Raw genomic sequence first — 19019 nt, forward strand, 5'->3', positions numbered from 1 at the left:
CGTTTGTAGTTTGCACATGTCTGTGCACTTCAGGCCATTGCTGAGGCAGTTACATGCTGGTAGTTTGCATGACCGCACACATTTACAGGAGAGCAGCTACAGCACAGCATCTGGTGCAGGTGAGCCATGCATCCACTCAACAGCCAGCTTCCCATCCTCATCAGTTGTCCAACCACAGTCCTTTGGGCTTGGAACATAGGGCTGGCTCTGCAGACATCTCCTCCAGATGGCAGCTTGATAGTTTGCACGGCGAGCATGCATGAATAGACAGTCCTCACAAGGAGGGAGTTGACTTGACTCAACTTCTCCACGTCTGGCACAAAACAGTTGGTATCGAAGCTTGTTGACTTCAGATGTGCGGCTAGAAGGCATGTACATATGGCAGGTGATCTCCTGTAGCTTCTGGAACAGTTCTGCAGATACTTCCCATGAACGTCCAATGACACCCGATTCAACACACAGATCCCTGAGCCCTGCATCCTGAAAACGCTTCCCTATGGTGGAGAGGAGATTGCAGATTGTGTGGAAGGCCCCCATTCTGATGATGATGTTCTTGAATTTGTCTTGTTTCCACACTATCTCTGCAACCTTGGCATAGAGTGCTTGGTCAAACACACAGACGACCTTGTTGAGCTGTAAGGACTGCATGATGCCAAGTGTTTGCTCCAACACTTCATTCACAGTGGACATTTCTGTTGCAGGAGCGCTGATAGTGGGCAGGTAGCTCACAGTGTCCTTGATCACTGTGGTGTCACTGCGGATCTTGATGTTGAACCCAGTCCAACTACTGATGCTCTGGTTCTCAGAGTCTGACATCCGAGTCAGGAGCCAGACATGGTTCTTGGTCTTTGCGTCTTGGACCTCTCTGGTAGTGTCGGCATCTGCAGTCTCAATCTTTGGTGGCCCAGCTCGCTTCCCAACATTGTAGGTTGGCAGCATTAATGGGGTAGACCTGATGCTTCTTTTCTTGGACTTTGTAACTGCAGGCAGGACATTCTGTGGCATGGGGCCTGCCACTTTGGGCTGGACAGCAATGCCGTTGACTCTGTGAGAAGTACCTGCTCCACTCAGTGTCTCTTCAAGACTGTCACTGTTGTCCCAGGCCAGGGTTGTGAACACACCTGGGTAGATGTTTCCTGGCAGTGGGATGTCATCCTTTGAGAGTTCCAACTTCTGGATACAAAGTGCTGTGTTAATCTCCTCAACCTGTGAGTAAGAAACACAGTGGCCAAGGCGATTCAGAGTTCATATCATTTCTGTGTTTCCTGTCAAAGACTTCACAGCAAATGGGAGAAGTATGTGCTTGGGTGGCTTTGTCTTGCCACGGGTGACAGCAAAGACCAAATCACTGCCAAAAGAAGTGGCAAGACGTTGGACTCTCTTGGAGAGATTTGCACAGTCACACTCTCCAGTCAGCAGGGTATACAGCCATTCCATGTCAAATCATCAAAGAATCGGCCGTCATCTCTCAGATTTTTGTAAAACTTTGGGAACCAATTGGGACCCATGAAAAACGGCAAGAACTCAAATATTTTTGCTAACAGCCTCTTAATTAGTGAGATACAGACTAACGAACTTTGGACTAATTAGCGCGACGTCGCGAATTCAAATGGCCATATCTCTAAAAGTATAACACCTAGAGAGCTGGTTTTGGTGTCATTTTAAAGGTATTTTCATGCCCTATGAATTTGTCTGGGCAACATTTTCCTACCTCCAACCACAAAAAAGTTATCACAAAATATAAACTTCAATTGAGAATCCCCAAAAAATGTATCCTTCAAATTTCCTCAAATTCATCCCAGAGGTACCTTATGATGTCAAGAAGCTTCCACATAAATTTTGTGATGGGCACTCCAATCGTTTCTGAGATATGAGCAATAATGTACATGTACGTATGGCATATAGGTTCGAAAATCAGCATTTGTAATGTATTATACAATCAATAAGTGAGTTCAAGTACACAGTGTTCACTAACCTGACTTAGGTTCACTAACCAGTGTCACCGATTTTCTTGGTTTTGGATTTCACATATTTATCTGCAGCAAGTCTCTTTTTTGGAATAGGTGATTCTCCAATCAATCCCAAAGACTCATTCAGTGTATTCAGTTCCATTTCAGGAGAATGAAATTCAAACTCCCCTGAACTGCCTGGTATTGGTGATTCACCTCCACCATCATTGTCCTCACTACTGCTAATAGCGCTGCTGGTCACTGGTAATGGTATTTCACTCTGAGTCTCTACCACACCTGGTTGTCTTTTTGCCAGTTTCTTACGACACTGGGTACAGATTTTCTGTGCACTTTGCAGTTTGAGGCTTGGATGAGCGGCTATGGCTTTTTGGCTAACAGCTCTCAAGCCAGACGACTTTGGTTTTTCATGAGCTCCAAAGAGATTGCAGCAGGATTTCTGCTTCAAGATGAACTTTTCCTTGGCAGTCGTCATTTTTCTGCAGCTCCTTCAGAAGTGAACTGCCAATTTCTGTTGGTGGCAGGCCTAAGCATTACACTAAGCCAACTTGGACTTTCCCTGGGGATCTTAGACTGTGAAAGTTGCATCACCTCGACTTACCCACATGGGAAATCCCAGTTGGAATTCCCCAGATGAGAATTCCCCTCAGGCCCAGTTGAAAATTAAAGTATATGATACTTCAAAGCAATTGATGGTTGTTCCCTGTGTTCCCTGTCATGGCTAGGTTAGAATGATTGTATAATACATTACAAATGCTGATTTTCGAACCTATATGCCATACGTACATGTACATTATTGCTCATATCTCAGAAACTATTGGAGTGCCCATCACAAAACTTATGTGGAAGCTTCTTGACATCATAAGGTACATCTGGGATGAATTTGAGGAAATTTGAAGGATACATTTTTTTTGGATTCACGATTGAAGTTTATATTTTGTGATAACTTTTTTGTGATTGGAGGTAGGAAAATGTTGCCCAGACAAATTTATAGGGCATGAAAATACCTTTAAAATGACACCAAAACCAGCTCTCTAGGTGTTATACTTTTAGAGATATGGCCATTTGAATTCGCGACATCGCGCTAATTAGTCCAAAGTTCGTTAACCTGTATCTCACTAATTAAGAGGCTGTTAGCAAAAATATTTGAGTTCTAGCTGTTTTTCATGGGTCCCAATTGGTTCCCAATGTTTTACAAAAATCTGAGAGATGACGGCAGATTCTTTGATGATTTGACATGGAATGACCCTATACAGGAATTCCTTGACCAATTCGGGAATGACACTCTGCTCTGTATTGGGTGGCCATGCTTGACTGACGTCTTGCTTCTTGATCTGGTTCCTCGGCTGCATTGCTGCTTTGGTTAAGACATCCCCAGAGCTGGCAGTCCTTGCTTCTTGCAGATCCTTCTTCATGTTGTGGGCTTGTTTGGCAAGATCATCCATGGAAAGGCTGTCTGGATAGAGGAGAATCTTTCCTTTCTCATCAGAGACAAAGTGGAGTGATCCTCCCAGCTCACTTTCCAGCTTATGACGAACATGTTTCTTCGTTGAGGGTTTCATTTGAGTGATGCCATGTGCGTTCATGGATCTCTCTAGCCTACCTGTGAGGTCTGTCATAGGCAGTATTTCGGGATTGGGAAAGAATTCATTCCTGATATACAAGAAGAGTTCCTCGTAGGCTTGTCTCACTGCTTCCTCATACTCTGCATTCTCTCTTTGTTCATTCTCCTCACCTGCACCAGAGCTGGCAGAAGACTCGTCTTTTGTGTACAGTTTGTAGCAGGACTTGTGGTAATGTCCCTCTGCAGCAACAAGGTCTCTGCTCAGTAAGGCAAGGATTCTTGGATCCAGTTTTTTGGTTGCTGCGTTGCGAACCCTGGCATCTGCACATAACTCAACACACTGGATGAGGGGTTCCCTTGTATTGTGTCCTTTTAGATATCTGCTCGACTTGTTGCAGTAAATGCAGATTTTATCATACACTCTTGATGTACCTGGCGCATCCCTAGCTGATCTTCTTGAACTGACCTCTCCAGGTTCATCTTTGGGGTCTTTGGAAAGGAGAGAGTCAAGAGACTTCTTCATGGTGAAAATGCTACGGCATTTGCGATGATACTGCAATTGTGGTATTTGTCCTTCTTCAATGCCTTTGGCTATATCCAGAAGTGGAGCATGCTGTCTGATCTCTGCAGCCCTGAGCAAAGTGTTCCATGAGTCCAGATCTTGTGGTGACACCAGGGAGTCGGAGTCTTCATTAGAGCAATGAATGATACAGTCAGTGCGTGCTCGCTTCCTTGGCAGGGTGGCACCTTCATCTCTACTTGGTGGATCCATCATGTACACCTCAGGACGTCAGCACACTACAGTAGACACCTGCAATGTACAAGCAGCAATCCGTGTTCCAGCAATCCAATGCATTCTTTGTTCTGACAGTACGATTGAAAGCAAAACAAAATCTTATCTAAGATCTGCCACATCTTGACCTCACTGGTAAGTTAATCCTAGAAAAGGAAAGGATATTACCATAGTTAACTGATCTTAACTAATCAAACTTAATTAACCTTAATTAGAACTGCAAAGGATAACTTACATAGCCAGATATCTCACCAGTTCCATCAAAGGAGCTGAAAAAAAAGCTTACATCTATCCGCAATTAACTCTTCCTAGAAAAAAAGCTGAACGTGAGTACACAATTATCCAATAAGAAAGTACAGACAAATAGGAAATGCATTTATTTTGCTCTGATGTTTAATAATTACAATATAGTAGCATTTCTCACATGGTTTTAGTTCTGTATTGACTGAAATTAGATGTGATCTTTGCATACCGCAAGATTTAAATGAATTACGCAATGCCGCTATTGGGTGAATTTGAGGTTTTTACAAAAAACTGACAAAGCTGCCAGTGTGGAAAGGCTATCACATCTTAATGTACTTATATTGACCCAATAAACATTTTAGTACCACTTAGGTTTGGTCACCCCAGGTGGTACCGATATCTGGCCTGGCCCATGGACTAATCTTCTCATGCCTAGCACACCATGATAAAATGCACAAAAATGCTTTTATTTTATTTCTTTGCCAGGCAGAGCCAACCTCATGTGGTCCGACTGCTTGGCATTAATGCCACTCAAACAAGTGGTCCGAAGGCGCAAGATGGTTTTGCAGCAAAATGCTGCACAGCAGAAGTGCAAAGCCACAAAGCTTGTGGTCCATAAGTGTAACAAGGTGCAGCAAAGGATGTTTGTGGCAGCAAAGTGCTGCACAGGTGCAACAAGTTTGCAGCAAAGGGTTTGGCAGAAAAGTGCTGCACAGTTCGGCTGCACAGATGTAGCAAGGTGCAGAAGGGATGCTGCACAGGTCGATGGTGCTGCACAGTTCCACCTCCAAAATGGTCCTGGGGTGGGGGGAGAGACAAGGCACAACAAGCAAGCGGAAAAGACGCAATGGCACACAGAAACACATGGTAATGCGGTGCGAGGGGCGCGGAAGAGCGAGCAGAGCAGGCTCGTCCCTAGCCGTCCGTACCCCCCACCGTCGGCTTACACTACCATAGCCCCCCTTGTATTTACAATCCGTCTCTACCTCTTGTCTCCCATATCCCCCTCTAATCCAAATTCGTCTCCCAATCCCTCCCAGGAAGGAAGGAATGGAACAAACACAATGTCACACTACGTCGTGATGCGCCTTTACCACTCAAACGGTTCACAGAGCCTTGGTGATTGGCTGTGGATGGTGCGAAGGGATTTCTCATCCTAACTACACTACTGACATTTACTTTTAACCTAGCCGGGGTCGTACCGTGCCAATCGGCCTCTTTAAACTATGTGGTTCTAAGAACCTGAATTCCCATTGCCCACACTGAGGTGCCCTTGAAATTTGGGTCTCACTCCCACAAATTTTCTCGCTGTGCCCTCGCACAATTTTGGGGCTGGGTCGTGTGCCCCAACCAGCAGGTCTACCTACCTGCGCACCTCCGCCACTGAAGTCGCCACCCGAGCTTACCTGCTCCTGCGACTACCTAAACTGAGGAAGGCCCCTCCTGGCACTTTACCCCCTGATGCCCACCTTGGCATTGGGCAACCCAGGTCCTTCCCTTGGATCCTCGGGCCCCACTCAACACCACAACTACCCAGCTCCCAGAGCCTACCTGCGGCCTCACCTGGCCGACAAACTACCAGTAGCGGAGTGCCCCAATAACCATACGCACCAATTAAGCCACACACCCAGCCATTCCACATACTCATGCACCCAACAAAACACTTCGTTCCACTACCCGCACCACAGGTGTCAATATTCAAACAAATTTTGCATATGCCCTCTACCTGGCTTTACACTACCCACCCCGGGCGTCCGTGAATGGGTTCCACCTCCCCCCATTCACTCCTTCGCACCATGCATTCCACACCTTTTATTCCACACCAAGCATTCCACACCAAAGCCTGGCGTTGGCTTAGCGGTCAGGGTGCCGGCTTGGGATCCTAGGATCCTGGGTTTGAATCCTGGTCGATCGCTGAATTAACGCCAGGGGGGTTCACTCAGCCTGTCATCCTTCCGAGATCAGCAAATTGAGTACCAGCTTGCTGGGATGAATGATCACGGTGTGTACCCCGATTCAGAATAGGCACACTGTATCCCTGCGCATCGTAAGAGCATGACCAAGGGTTGGCGTCAGGAAGGGCATCCGGCCATAAAAACATTGCCTCAAACAGGGAACCAGGATTGTCATGGGGCCCGCAAGGCTAACCCCCGCTCTAGCGGCGAAAAATGGCCTTAAAACGATCATTCATTCATTCATTCATTCAAGCACACCATTTGTCTCGCACACCTTTTGTGCTCACACACCTCTTTCCTCGCACACCTCAACACAATTCCATTTATCTCAACACAATTCCTCACACACACAGCATCATCTATCTAACTACTTCCCCTAAAACTCGTGCTTCCCCGTCGTCCCTTTACACTATGCACTCCCTTTTTCTTTAACAACCATTTAAGCTACCTACGTCCCCTCTACAGTAGAGTGTCACTACTTAAATCTTGTCTCTACAGTCTGCTAGTTCCCTATCATTATCCTAGCCCTCCCTCGGCTAGCTTCGGTGCCCCATGGAGGTAACCATTGCTGGCACCCCCATGTGCCTATCACTGCCATCCCCCTAAACTAATGCTCATGGGCCCTGTCCGTGTGAGGAATGGTCGGACTACCATTCCTCCACATAGGGTACACGACTCTCATCCGTCTGCTACACTTCGAGCCTCTCCATCTATGGAGGTACATTGTCACGGCTCGACCTCGAAAGGCCGAGCGATCCATGCGGGTGGTTGGTCTCCTGTATGGGGTGTCCGTCCGGCATTTTCAATCCAAGGAAGGGGGTATGGATGAGCCAAGGTGCAGGGCTCCATCCCTGCGTGGGGCCTCGCAGTCCCACGCACTGTGACCCAACCGGCCACGGTCAGAGCACTGCACCCGGCAGGGTGCGCGGCTCTGAAATCTCCTACCTCCCCTTGAACCTCGCCGATTGCCTTTGCCGCCATGGCACGGCACCAACCATACAGTGCGGGGGCTGGCACCAATCGTGCACGCCGGTCCTTGGGATACTGACGCGGCACCGATCCCCGCCGGTCCCTGCTGCACACCACTCACCAGGGGCTCGCGTCTGCTATCCGTCCTGCTAAACGCTACGCCGGTCGGTGTCGATGCTTGAGCCGCATTCTCACGCCTCGCGACCCACTCCGCAGTAGCACACCCAGGCGCCCCCGTGCCTCCCATACACTCCGTTACTGCACACTCTCCTTTCACATTTTTCTGGTGTGCATTCTCCCTCACACTCCATACTCGTACCTGCACACCTAGGCACACTCACACCTTTCACACACCCCATTATCGCACACCCTCGCGCACACCCTGGCGCACACTCTTTCATTACACACTCCGTAACACCCCCGGGTTCACTCCGTAAGACCCCGTAACACTCCGTAACACTCCTGCACACACTCTGCAACATGCTCTGGTGTGCACTCCTGCACACACTCTGTAACACACTCTTTTTCACACTCACGCTCCATGCACACCCTCTCATACTGCACAATGGGCCTTTCACAAATCATACCAGCCCCCCTCGTACACCGCACAATGGACCTTCCGCGAACGCCCGGGTCTCGTCTCTCTCCCAAGCACGCCAAAAACCCGTTCGCGCCCAACACATTCACGCCATTTTTTCCACTCACCTCGGGGTCCTCCTTCCCCGGCTTTTCTGCCAGCACCTGCAAACTTTTAATTTCGTTAGTAAGCACGGCATCACGGTGCAAATGCCGACTTTGTGCGCATTCCATTACCTTCTCCCGTAATTTACTTTGTTTCTCCCATCTCTTCGGCCCCAATTATTTCTTTTTCCTCGACGACCGCCGGCGCCCATGAAATTTCTTTGTCCAATTCGGCGACCGTCGGCTCTTCTACACCTTGTGTCGCGACTCCCATATCCCCGATCAACTTGGCTGTGCCTCGCTCAAGCTCGATCCCCACGCTTTCCTCACACTGCTTCACCCCGTCACGTACCACTGCGACCTCCTCGCTCAACCCGCGCCTAATGTCCTCCCCCATTTTTTAAATGTCTCCCCTCGGGTGTCCATTCTTTCATTCATTTTATTCATGTTATTATTTATTCCCCGAAGTTCGTCCTTTTGGGCATCCATTGTTTCTTTCAATTCGCCCTTGGTACACCTTGCTTCGTCCCTCATTTCTTTCATTTTATCCTCTTGGGTGTTCATTTTTGCCATTATTTGGATTAGGTATAATTCAATGTTGAACCCAGGTCGCACAGCGGGCCTGGCTGCCACCGCCACGTGTGAGGCGCCGCCATTTTCTTCGCCAGCTACCGCCCCCTCTTCGGCTTCCTCCACTACCAACTGTCTCTCCTGGTCTTGGGTCATCAAATCTACCTCTTCTTCTACCCCCACCGGCATTCGACCACCTTGGCCAGCCATGGTACGAATATAATTTGGATTTTAATACTAAATTTCGTTCGCTCGTAATTTCGCAGCACGTGAAACGTACTGCAGGTCCAATCCCGCTCCTGACACAAAATTGTTGTGGTTTTTCGAAGCCCGTTCCCTTACAAAGGGGAGATTAAGCCCCTTTTTCTCCTTGGGTCTCAAAACCGCGAGACTGAGTCGCCACTTCCGGGCAGACGTGGAAAAGGGTCTCGGGACAATTTCGCACGTACCTTCAGCACCCACGCCGCAGCGGAAGCAGGGATGGAGTCTCGCACGAACCACGCGTGATTGCGTACGCCCGAGCGGATGGCGTACCACGTGACCCATGCTGTTACCTTTCCTATAGAACCCGATCAGAGCGATCTAATTCGTACCATGCTAAGCCAATGCTGGAAAACACAAGACGGTCGAATCAGAAGGAAGAACAGATTTATTTATACTATTTACAATAATTTGGTAGAAGAAGGGACACAGGGCAGAACTTAAACAGTCTTACTTATGGCCCAGACAATGGGCCCACTTACACACACAGGGAGATGGAGGAAGAATGTTCGCGCGCTGAACGGGCCTGCTTCGGTCGCTCCAGGAACAGCTCACCCGGCGTGGCCCTCTGGTGGTCACAGCATGTATCACGGCGAAGGCAGGCAGGCGGGAAAATCCTCGCGGCGCGTATATCGGCAAAGGCAGGCAGAAGGAAATACGCGCGTCTGTGGCCTGGCGCGGGCTGTCTTTTACAGCGTGATTAATACTACACAGAGCGCGGGGAGCAGGGCAAGTTCGTATACGCGCGTCTCCTCTCGTACCTCACTGAAAAACCCCGAACTGCCAACTGATAACTCCAGCTCATAACTCAGCACTCCGAATCGACTGAGGTGGGGGTCTCTGGGCACAGGGTTATATCGCCCCGCCCTAGCCCGAATCAAATGTTCCAAACCCTGCCTTTTGCCGCAGTGGTAAGTCACTCCCCTCGAACCCTGATTGGCGGCTCGCGCTTACCGTTGGCTCCTCCTCCGCCTTCCTTCAGCCTTGGTCGACTTGTTCAGGCCTGCCTCGTGGCATTTCGCGCCAAAACCAAAAGCATCGAAGCATCATAAGGGGACCTAATTCTCATTATCCTACTCAACGCAAAACTAAACACAGGAAAGGTCTACGCTTACATTCACTAAGAAATAACTGAGCTTAAACGAGGCTACATGTTGTAGTGTAACTAACTATGAGGGGAAATTAACCTTTATTATAAAACCACAAAACCGCAACAATATGTTTGCTGAGCACACATTACCTTCCAATGTATTTGTTGCTCAGCATCCCGTGCAAGTCTGGGTTAACGTTCATTGTTGGTCTCGTTCTGTTCTCTCATTTTATTCATTTTGGAGATAGCATTTACAAACGTGAGTGGCGACACGTAAACGATGCTCCACCCTTCTCCCCACGTGCAGTGTACCTAATTGCAACTTTTTATTGTGACTACGTCTAAAGAATGAAACATTCCGACGATATAAAGAATACAGCACAAATGGAAAAGTCCCTTGGAAAAAAGTCTTTTGGGCGGTGTATAAGACCATAACATTGCACCTTTCTGTCCCACTAAAACAAAAGTTACTCTTTTAGTTACAGCATACAAAATGACATTTTTAAAATTAATGTTTTCAAATAAACTTATTTAAAGTGTACGTGAACATAACGTATAAAATAAGAACGAAAAAATATCTCGCAGCAATTTCCCGTTTGTGTTAATTTTTTTATTTTACACTTGTGAATTACATGTCCATACACACGTGAAATGGAGTTTGTTTATCAAGCCTGGATGTGAGAACACGATTCAGCCTTGGAAACTCATGCGAAAAAAATAAATAAAAAAACATCGATGGAATGAATGGTGTGTTTAAACAGGATTACCTCTACTTCCATATAATAATGATGAATGAAATCAGAACGAAGAAATATCTGTCGGCAATTTCCTGTCTGTGGCGATACGTGAAAGAAGCTGTGCCCCTCTCCCCACATTATTGTGACGACGTATAAATTAAATATTTCATCGTGATGACTGTCATCAAATGGAAAAGTCCGCCACGAATGTTTAATGTCTCGGCATTTTCCCGTCTGCTATTTTAGGCGGTGTATGACAGACCGTGCCGCTAATTTCTAAAATGTCTCAGCGATTTCCCGTGTGTGCGTGAATTTTCTCAATTATTTCTGACACCGAGTCTAAAACCATCGATAAAAATGATATCAGATGGTGAGTTAGTGTGGAGATAAAGACGTGAGAGTGTCAATGGCTGTAACGAACTCAAGCAGACTCCATCGTGCCGGAAGCGGAAAGCGCGTTTATTGACGCGGTGATGATTCACTCGTGTCTGACGAATAAGCGCGTCCGATAAACCACAACAACAATGCAAATACAAGTCAGAATAATACGTTACATCCTCCTTTCTTTCAAGGAAGCCACTTTAAAGGAAACCAGCAAAGCAAATAACTCTATAAAGTAAAACTTACAATGAATTAATTAACAAACAGCATCACATTCAGATCACGTGAATCAATTGATTTAAATTTAAAGATCCAGACGTCTGGGAGGGTTAACCGCTCTGCCGCTCCTTGTGATGAACTTGGTATTTCTGGGAGATGCAGTGGCTCGAGGCGATGACACTGTTGGGAGACTTTGGGATTCAGATGCTTGCTCACTTGGACTTGGGGACTTGCAGCAGTTCCCCACTGGGGTGTCCTGTTGAGTGGTGGGATCAGGGAAGTCCCTCATGTCCTGGGAAGAGTAAAAGCGAGAGAGTGGCTGACTTCCCACCGGGCCAACATTGGCTGAATGAGGCACTCTGCGGAGATGGAGCCTGTTACGCCGGTACACATTATTTGGGGTCCTCAGCAAATATGACCGGGGGCTGTTGTGGCGCGCCTCAACTACAGCCGGAATCCAATGCCTGGCCTCCGGGTTTGGCAACATCCTAACACTGTCTCCCGGCTGGAGCGGTGGCAAATCTGACATAGATGGCTTGTCATGATAGTATTTTTGTTTCTCCTTCTGTGTGTCAAGGCGTGATCTCACAAGGTGATGGTCATACCGCGCAGGCATGAGAAGAGTGCGGTTGCAAGGCAGTGTGTTTCTGGGGCGTCTTCCCATTAGGAGCTGAGCCGGGGACAAGTTTATTCCTTCAAGTGGAGTGGTGCGGTAGTCTAGCAGGGCTAAGTACTTATCTGCTGACTTCTTCCAGAGCCTTTTCACTGTCTGGATCGCTCATGGTGTCAGAAGTTCGTTGATATTCACGCCATAAGCCGCCATTCGTCTCCATAAATATGGCATCTCCGAACTTTGATCATCCCTCGATCGACTGGGAGAGTCTGGATCTCTACCAGGAGTTTTGCCGGTTCAGAAATCACGTCAGTTTTGTCTTGTCAGGGCCGCTCGCGGACATAACGAAGCCTCGTCAAGCAGGATGGCTCGGAACGTGGATCGGCGAACAAGGTCGTCAAATCTACCAAACTCTATCTTGGGAGGAAGGAGAGAAAGACGACCCGCAGGAAGTGCTGAACAAATTCCAGAACTATGTACAGCCCAGAAAGAACAAAAGAGTTGCCAGACACCGACTGAAACAAAGGCGCCAGCGGAGTGGTGAGTCTTTTGATCATTTCATAAAAGATCTGAGGATAATTCTCATGGATTGCGATTACCAAGACCCAGACGACATAATCGTCGATTGCATCATTGATGGCAGCCATGATAAGAGGGTCCAAGAGAAATTACTCGATAGGGGTGAGGAGCTCTCACTAGCTAAAGCTATAGAAATTGGCCAACAGCTAGAGCTCTCGCAGAAACATATGAGAATAGTCCGAGATGAAGATGCTCTCATCTCAGCCCTCAGATCTGAAAACGAACGAACTCAGCACCAGACTCAACGTTGTAAGAGCAAGCCTGATAGGCATACACAAGCCACCGAGCTGTTCAAAGCTGAGAATCGGTTTCGGAATGACGGTCCCTGCAGCAAATGTGGCCAGTCAGTGCACAGGCAAGCCAAGTGTCCAGCAATTAATTCTAGCTGCTCCTACTGCAAGAAGCCTGGTCACTGGTTTGCGGCGTGTCGGAAGAGACTGCGCGACCTAAAGTCCCTTGATGAGGAGACCAGTCTAGATCATGTAGATCTTCCTCAAGAACTCGTCAAGGAATCTGAAATTTTAAGGATCTCCGCTCTACAACCAAGCATCAATACGGCTACTCATGACAAGTGGGCACAGACCGTCACGTTGCTGGGTCAGCCGACTCGGTTCCGGATTGACACGGGTGCAAGGTGCAACACACTAACACTCAACGACTACCAGTTAGTCCAGCACCTCGCAGGCGATCTACAATCGTCGCATAAAGTTCTTAAAACATACTCGAACCATACTATCCATCCTGTCGGTACCGTGACACTCCCTCTCTCTCACAAAAACAAGACCGTTAGAGCCAGTTTTGAGGTCATTGACCTCGATCAGGAGAATGTAATGTCAGGCGCTACCTCGGAAGCCCTAGGCCTCATTGTCAAGCTCGATAAGTTGTCTCTTGTTCAGCCTCTAGTCAATGTGTCTCAGGAAGCAGTAATCTCTGAGTTTCCAGAAGTTGCCAAGACAACTGGAACTCTTCCCGGAACTTATCGGATCAAGCTTGTAGAAGGGTCACAGGGAGTAGTTCACGCTCCTCGCAGACAGCCTGCAGCATTGAGAGAGCAAATAGTTGACAAGCTACAAGAGATGGTCACCGAAGGTCACATCGCGAAGGTAGAACGACCGACTGAGTGGGTGAGTTCCATGGTAGTAGCTCTTCGCAACGGCAAAGTCCGCATCTGTATAGACCCCAAAGACTTAAACAAGTGCACAAAACGTGAGCACTACCCAATGAGAACTGTTCAGGAAGTTTTAGCTCAAATCCCTGGAGCCAAAGTATTTTCTGTGCTTGACGCCCGCAGTGGGTTCATGCAAATTCGCCTTGACGAGCCTTCTTCATTCTTGACCACGTTCAATACACCTGTAGGGAGATACCGCTGGCTGCGTCTCCCTTATGGATTGAGGTGCTCGCCGGAGATATTCCAGCGAATCATGGACCAGATGCTAGAAGGGATAGAATGGGCAACAGCGGTAATGGATGACATTTTAGTTGCTGGTCGTGACATCACCCACCACGACTGTGTACTGAAGCGAGTTATGCAACGAGCTACAAGTTATAACCTGCAACTAAACTTCCGAAAATGCCTCATCCGGCAAACCTCAGTCCCTTATGTAGGCCACCTGCTTACTGCAGAAGGAGTGCTACCAGATCCATTCAAGACGAAGGCAGTTGAGAAAATGCCACGTCCAACAGACAAACAAGGCGTCAAGCGTTTCCTTGGATTCGTTCAGTATTTAGGGAAGTTTATTCCCAACCTAAGTGACACAAGCAAGCCTCTCCGTGATCTCTGCAAGGCGGACGTGGAGTTCTCCTGGCAGTCAGCTCAGGAGCTGTCCTTCAAGAAGCTGAAGCAAGCATGTATTTCAGCCCCGGTCCTTCAGTACTACGATGTAAGTCAGCCAGTTGAAATACAAGCCGATGCCAGCCAAAACGCTGTAGGAGCCTGTTTGCTCCAGAATGGCAACCCTATAGCGTTCACATCACGCAGTATGACCGATACTGAGTGTCGCTACGCTATGATTGAGAAGGAAATGCTCTCAATCGTCCATGCAACAGAAGCATTTCACTACTATATCTTTGGAAAATCAGTAGTGGTATATAATGACCATAAACCCCTTGAGGAAATCTTCAAGAAGCCTCTCCTATCTTCTCCCATGCGTTTGCAGCGTATGTTGCTCAAGCTTCAACGGTATGACTTGGAGGTTAACTACTGCCGTGGTTCTGAGATGGTGCTCCCCGACACATTGTCCCGTGCACCTCTACCGGACACCGACTCAGAAGCTGGGAAAGACCTTGAGCCTGTGAACATGTTCCAGTTCCTTGCGATCACGAGTGGGAAATACCTCGAAATCCAGGAAGCTACTCTGAGTCAAATGAGCCTTCTCTGCGGTGTCATTGCAAGTGGATGGCCTGACTCCCGAAAGGAAGTCCCAGCACAGGTCCGTCCATACTTTGACTCCAGAACGCAATTGGCAGTCTCAGACAGTGTTGTCTACAAAGGCATGCGCCTTGTCATCCCACTTCTGACACCATGTAACGAACTCAAGCAGACTCCATCGTGCCGGAAGCGGAAAGCGCGTTTATTGACGCGGTGATGATTCACTCGTGTCTGACGAATAAGCGCGTCCGATAAACCACAACAACAATGCAAATACAAGTCAGAATAATACGTTACAATGGCCTTCTATGTTATAGGCCTTTGAAAATTCATTTCGTTCCATAAACGGTAACTTTCATCGAATTTTCTTCCCGTTTTTTTTCAACCGAGTCTAAAACCATGTTAGCGACTGTGAAAAATGAAATGAGATATCGAATTAGAGTTGAAATAAAACTGTGAGAGAGAGCAAGACACCGCTGGCCTAACAAAAGAGGCCTCAAAGCTATGCGAGTAAACAAAATGGTGGATATTTGTTTTTTAAGCCCCTCCCAGACCGGGTGTAGCCACTCCCCCAGACAGACGTATCACAGACAGATAGACAGATAGAAAGAATCACCTACGGAGAATATATATATATATATATATATATATATATATATATATATATATATATATATATATATATATATATATATATATAATATTCTCCGTAGGTGATATATATATATATATACCAGATACATAGGCTGAATATATATAATGGATATGCTGAAAATACTGCCATCCAGATGCAATGGCAAGAACTTACTTTCTCGATTTGGTATTATAAATGAGAGAATTTATGGTTTAATTACGCTTGAATGAGAAACATTCATACTCACAGAGAAATTCAATTTGCTCATAGTTGTCAGATTCTGATCTTCGCAGTGCTAGGGAAAAGGGAGATAAGATATTGAAAACATCATTATGAAAAGATCAATGCAATGTAAATCAATCACGTAATAAAGATTTTAGGTTCGGTGTTTTTCACAACTTCTGAGCCTCAAACAAGAGATAGGCAAGATGGTGGTGGTTAAATAATCATACAATGAATTGAAGAGCAGGTGGACATAAAATAAAACTAGAATAGCATGGTAGAGAGCATAACTCCGTCAGGCTGAACAGTATCTGTTTTGTATCCCACTGATAGGCCGGATCTGGATCAGGATCTGAACCAAACTTCAAAAAATAATTGGGTTGTTCTTGTCATCTAACCAACTCATCCACCAAGTATTTCATAATCCATCAACATTTTGAGATATCATGCTATATATCGTTTTTGGCCACATTTCTCAATGGTGAAGAATCACTTTTAAAAACTCTCATATCCAGATTTGGATCTTTACCAAAATCAAATCAATTCGTCCTTCTCACACACCCAATAAGTTTCGTCCGAATCTGTCCATAACTTTTTGAGATATCCCGTTCGCAGGCAGATAGACAAACAAGAAAGAAGTCATGAAGAGCACAACAGTTGTAAAATGCTTAAAACAAATTTGACCTTGAAGCGCGGTGCTACGCGCGCTTACTTGTACAACAAGAAGGAAGCGGACAACGCGGTAAGTTTAAGAGTCTTTATTATCAGAGCTAAACTGTAGCACTGGAGCGCTCCGGGATGCGCGCCCGGTGTATATCCCGCGGCCACGCCTACCCCTCGGGCGTGGCCGCCGCCCACTTGGTGCGCGGAATGATGCCCTCACGCCAGTGAGCTTTCGTGTCCGCCACACGCGCCCCCCCCAGAATTCCCACGCACCTGGAGGGACAGTTTGCGGGGCAAACGGATGACCCGGCCGAAGCGCCCTCTGGCGACTGGCGGTGTCCGGGGTGCAGGGATGCCAGCCGGGATGCCTCCGGCTGCACCCGGGATGGGTGCAGGACCGGGGGGCGGTGTGCCGGCGGGCTTGGGCGGTGCCGGGGGTCTGCCCACAGGGGTCGGCCCCGACGCGGGGGCCGAGCCACCGGCGGTGGGTGGTCCACGTCGAGGTGGGCCGGCTTGAGGCGATCCACCGAGACGTGGTCGGGAGTGCCGCCGATGTCCAAGGTGAAATGTTTCACCCCGGTCTCCAGCACGCGGAAAGGCCCATCGTACGGGGGCCGCAGTGGTGTCCGGTGGGCGTCGTGCCGGATGAAGACGTACTCCGTGGTGCGAAGCTCCGGGACGACGTGCGTAGGCGGGTGCCCGTGGTGCGCCGTCGGCACCGGGGTGAACCTCCGGGCGGTCTCCTGCAGCGCGGAGCGCTCCTGCGCCGCGGACCATAGTGCCGTGGGGTCGGGGAGGAACTCGCCCGGCACCCGCAGCGGTTGTCCGAAGACCAACTCCGCCACGGATGCGCGCAGGTCGTCCTTGGGCGCCGTCCGGAGGCCCAGCAGGACCCAGGGGAGCCTGTCGACCCAGCCGCCGTCGCTGAGGGTGGCTCGGAGCGCGGCCTTCAATGAGCAGTGGAACCGCTCGCACAGGCCGTTGGCCTGGGGGTGGTAGGCCGTGGTTCGGTGCAGCTGGACCCCGAGCCCCCGCACGACTGCCCCCCAGAGCTCCGAGGTGAACTGGGGGCCGTGGTCGGACGAGATGTCCGAGGGGGCGCCGAACCGGGCGACCCAGGTGGCGATGAACGCCTGCACGACGTCCGCCGCTGTCGTCGCCGCCAAAGGCAAGGCCTCCGGCCACTGGGTGGTGCGGTCCACCATGGTGAGGACATGGGTGAAACCCCGCGAGGGTGGCAGAGGTCCCACCAGGTCCACGTGCACGTGGTCGAACCTACGTGCCGGCACCGTAAACAGGGCCAATGGGGCCTGGGTGTGCCGGTGCACCTTCGCGCGCTGGCACGCGAGGCACGTCCTGGTCCAGCCGCGGACGGCCTTCCGGAGGCCATGCCAGACAAACTTGTCGGCGACCAACCTCTGGGAGGCCTTCGTGCCCGGGTGGGACAGGCCGTGGATGGTGTCAAAAACCTGGCGCTGCCAGTCCGCGGGCACAATGGGGCGAGGCCGCCCGAGGGAGACGTCGCACAAGAGGGCCTGGCCGTCGAACGGCACCTCGGTGACGCGGAGGCCCGTGACGGCGGTCTGCAAGGCCTGGACGCCGGGGTCGGCGGCCTGGTCCGCCGCCATCCGGGCATAGTCGATGCCAAGGTGGACTGCGTGGGCGACGGACCGGGAAAGGCAATCCGCCACCGGGTTGTCCTTCCCCGCGACATGCCGGATGTCCATCGTGTACTCGGACACGGCCGAGACGTGACGCTGCTGCCGGGCTGACCACGGCTCGGCGACCTTGCCCATCGCGAAGACCAGTGGCTTGTGGTCGACGAAGGCCGTGAACGCACGGCCCTCGAGCAGATGGCGGAAGTGCCGGACCGCCAGGTGAAGCCCGAGCAACTCGCGGTCGAAGGTACTATAGCGGCGCTCGGGCGGGCGAAGCTGCCGGCTGAAGAACGCCAGCGGTTGCCGGGCACCACGCACCCATTGCTCGTGCACCGCGCCCACCGCGTAGTCCGAGGCGTCGGTGGTGAGGGCAATCGGTGCATCGGGTCTGCGAGCATGGTGGCGTTGGCCAAGGCGAGCTTCGCGCCGACGAACGCCGCATCCATCTGCTCGGTCCAGGTAACGTCACCTTTGCCCGGCTTCCCCCGGAAGGCCTCGTGCAAGGGGCGCAGGAGCTGGGCGATGCGGGGCAGGAACTGATGGTAAAAGTTTACCATGCCCAGGAACTCCTGGAGCCCCTTGATCGTGCGGGGGCACGGAAACCCCTTCACCGCCTCCACCTTCGCCGGTAGGGGGACGGCCCCGTGCCGGGTGACGCGGTGCCCCAAAAAGTCGATGTCGGCGACGCCGAACCGGCACTTGGCGGGGTTCACGATGAGGCCATGCTGGCCCAGACGTTCGAAGAGTGTGCGGAGATGGTGAAGGTGCTCTTCGCGGGACGTGCTGGCGACGAGGATGTCGTCCAGGTACACGTAGACGAAATCCAAGTCGCGCAAGATGCTGTCCATTAGG

General features: G+C 49.7%; 1 protein-coding gene across 5 annotated transcripts in view; it reads right to left on the reverse strand.

Annotated features, from left to right (window-relative positions):
• Nucleotides 1–19019, reverse strand: part of LOC137430100 (V-set and immunoglobulin domain-containing protein 10-like 2) — a 199108-nt gene that overhangs the window by 71212 nt on the left and 108877 nt on the right. For all 5 annotated transcript variants that reach the window (XM_068120655.2, XM_078780093.1, XM_078780092.1 and 2 more), the window contains exon 10: nt 15872–15919. In XM_068120655.2, the coding sequence (XP_067976756.2) occupies nt 15872–15919 (48 nt within the window). The remainder of the gene's footprint in view (nt 1–15871; nt 15920–19019) is intronic.

Source organism: Myxine glutinosa, chromosome 6 (genome assembly GCF_964187855.1).
Source record: "Myxine glutinosa chromosome 6, kmMyxGlut1.1, whole genome shotgun sequence".
Lineage (NCBI taxonomy): Eukaryota > Metazoa > Chordata > Myxini > Myxiniformes > Myxinidae > Myxine > Myxine glutinosa.